Source organism: Amblyomma americanum, chromosome 4, assembly GCF_052857255.1.
Source record: "Amblyomma americanum isolate KBUSLIRL-KWMA chromosome 4, ASM5285725v1, whole genome shotgun sequence".
NCBI classification, from domain to species: Eukaryota; Metazoa; Arthropoda; class Arachnida; order Ixodida; family Ixodidae; genus Amblyomma; species Amblyomma americanum.
This window is the reverse complement of record NC_135500.1, coordinates 125,877,406-125,880,686: the sequence shown is the minus strand read 5'-3', so window position 1 is coordinate 125,880,686 and position 3,281 is coordinate 125,877,406. Positions and strand designations below refer to the sequence as shown.

General features: G+C 48.3%; 1 protein-coding gene across 1 annotated transcript in view; it reads right to left on the bottom strand.

Moving 5' to 3' along the window:
- Positions 1-1,260, bottom strand: part of LOC144130354 (uncharacterized) — a 49,785-nt gene extending 48,525 nt beyond the window's left edge. The window contains exon 1 of the mRNA XM_077664284.1: positions 1,093-1,260. Within this exon, the coding sequence (XP_077520410.1) occupies positions 1,093-1,245 (153 nt within the window). The 5' untranslated portion in view covers positions 1,246-1,260. The remainder of the gene's footprint in view (positions 1-1,092) is intronic.
- Positions 1,261-3,281: the final 2,021 nt, after the last annotated feature.

Sequence of the window (3,281 nt, the reverse complement as noted above, 5' to 3'; positions counted from 1 at the left end):
TCTTTTCAAGATCACTTCGCTCTGCTGCGCTTCCGATGTAAAGATCTCTTCTAACCGTCTGCATAAAACTCGGCGCAGTTGTTATTTTGATCTTGCAGTGTGAGATATTCTTCAATGTGTTCTAGGGGTGCTTCTTTTATATAGAATCGCACGAGAAAGAGATCCTAGACTGTCGGAAAAGTGTGCCGTGTGGACAATAGGTTATGGATGCGTGCAGTACGAAATAATGTGCCCAGTATATCGAGACTGTGGCACATTTTTTCAAACCGCAACAGCAGTGGCTTATCCGTAAATGTACATTGTTGAATAGTGTTCTAGATTGACAATTTGAGACAACTGGATAACATGTGTTCCAGTAGTGACCTTATTTTCCTAATGTACGAGCAGGTCAATGCCGTTCTTCTTTTTTTTTAATGGCGGCTCGTTTGCTCCTGCTTGAAGACTGGTTACACGGTACGTTCTGTACGCTCCACATGAAGGGCGCAGACCTAGGTTATGTACCGAATCTAATCATTCTAAGTATGACGGTCTCGCTGAACTACAGACTAGACACCTCGTAACCTAGGCAAGATCGTACAAGAGACCGTTAACTACACAGAAGGCAAATCCTTTCAAATTTTCAACGCTTCCGTGAAAGAGTTTTGAGGATATTGAGGGTTCGAGAAGCTTTTACATTTCCGGTTGTTTATGTAAGGCAGGAATGACACTTTTTTTCAACAGTTATACCTAAATATTTGTGTAATTCTTTCTCTGGTGATGTAATTTCATTGAAATAAAGGGGGTAATCACTGTTCACTCCTCTGCATTTTCACTGTCAGCCCATATTAGTGGCGCGTTCTGCACTGAATTAATGCCATTATCTTTTAATTACGCTACCTCCAGAGACTCTTCGCTCAGAGCCTCTTGTTTGTTCATAGCGTTGCAGCTTATGTAACCTGATAATGCATAACCAAGGACAAGCAGCATGAGAGCAACGAGACGGGACGAGCAGTCATGTCTTGTTTCTCCCACACTGTGCACCCCTTACTTTCCTGTGCTTATATGCGTTAAGTGACCACGAGAGAACCCCATCGCGACGCTGGTCTCACTCACCTGCACCTGGGCGTCAACGTGTCCCTCGGAGGCGGTTGAAGGCGTGGAGCGCTTGGAGGCGTCCTGGGCCCAGCGGCCCTGGGCGCCGAAACTCCGCTTGGGCTGCGATGACGGGTCGGCGGCGGCGTGCACCTTGCTCACCCCGCAGCCCATCGTGCGCACCACCTGCACGCCACGGCACGGCATCACCATCGGCACTGGCGCAAACAGCATCGGAGCCACGCCTCGAGCCCTGCGCTGCGCAACAAGCGTCCGGGGCACGACAGAGCCGTCCGGCCCTTTGCGGTCGCATACCGATCGTCCATTGTTTCATGTGTGCAGAGGTACTGCATGCATGCAGCGTGTAGCGTTAAGAGCGTGCACTGAATTGGACGCAGAGCGCTTGAAGTTGAGTACATGCTCCTAGGCGTGATAATAATGTTAGGGCTAAAAAAAAATGCCGTCCGACTGGCTGAAGATGCCGCCGTGATACAAGAGATCCTGGCCAGCATCTGACGCGACTACCCCATGCGGCCGGATCTCTCCTGATCCTCCTCCCTCAACTGAGGGTATGGGACAGGGGAGGTCTGGATGAGGTGGTCTCATTCTGTTGGACAATAAAGGTTTTTTCACTCACTCACTTAGGGCTCAGAAGTGCGCGCTGCATTAACGCAATAGCGTTAAAGGCACCCGCTGGTCAGAAAAATTGGCGTCGGCGTTGTCGACGTTGTGAGCGAAAATTAGGGGGGTGTAGGGTGGCCCAGGTGGCCACCCGCCGGAAAAGCAACATATGTGGGCCACCAGAGTCACGTCACCTTGTGGCTTCATCGCCACCTGCCCATCGGATTGTGAGAAGACTGACCACCGTAGCAGTTGGCTGTTACATTAATGACTCATTGTGAGAGGTTGCTCGGAAAGACCAACCAGTGTCGCACAAGCCACCGATGGCAGCGCCTTCCATTGCAGGGCAGTGGGACGTACATTAAACGCTGCACCATGCAGTGCGGAAGGAGGGGTGTGAGGGCTCCCAGTGACCTATGAGTGTAACATTGAAAATCGCTAATTCCGCATATAAGGTCATAAATTTATTAACGCTCTCGTGTGATATCCTTAGAGCGGAGCTCAAGTGTTCCACCCAATATTTAACTTTCTGGCCCTATGGCGCTTTGCGTCAGACATACTCCCAAGGAGCAAGACAAGATCGAGAACAAGCCACCAAGGATCCTCCTTCTAAACCCTTAACCCTATCCCTTCTCGAAACTGGACACAGTCGATTCTCTTAAAAAGTGTATTCATTTCTTGTTTAACTTATTACTAGCTTGCTGCTTTTGCGGCATATTCAGCTAACAAGTCACGCCCGAAGCTCTAGTGATCCCCTACGCTGATGCCACATGCATCTTCTTTCGGATGCATCTTCATGCATCTGCTTTCTAAGTAACAGGTTACCGCCGGGCCGTATAGGCTTATAATAAACTGCACATCGCCAACCAAAAACCTTTAACTTCAACCCAACGTTTAGAAGCCGACTCGGCTCCTTCATCAGGGGTGACTCAGGGCAGTAGCTAGCCTCTTTAAGTATGGCGGAAGGAGGCGGTTTATTATAAGTCTTCAAACCCAACCAGACAGGCCAATCTGTCGAAATGCTTAGTTTTCAAACCGGGCGTATATCGAACGTACTAAATAGATTTTTACAATTATAACCGGGCGTATATCGAACGTACTAAATAGATTTTTACAATTATTTTCTTTCGGTACATGATTTATGGAACCAATGCGAAAGCATGGCGGCGTGACAGCTGGACCATACTGATACCTTGGCGAGGTTAGGTTTTAGCGCTCTGTAGCCATTGGAGATTTTGCCGAAATCGACATCACACTGAGGCAGCACCGGCACTTTTCCGGTGATATTGGGTGTGCTCGAAACTGCGTTATTGTTTTTGTTGTTTACCTCAGTAAACACTGTTTGCTTCATTGCACGAGTGTACCGCAGGCACGTTCGGACGCTGTTGTTAGATTTTCGCCACAAAAATATATGTTAAAATCGCTCTTACATGAATACATTCACTGTAAGATGTTGGATGAGCTACCAAGTATCACTGCGTGCGTTGTGTGGTGCTAGTGACGCAGAGAGCGTCGGGAACAGAAAGTTTCCTGGCTGCAGTGAAACACTTGCAGGGTTTTTGTCCAAAAGCTGATTCCCATCTAATAAT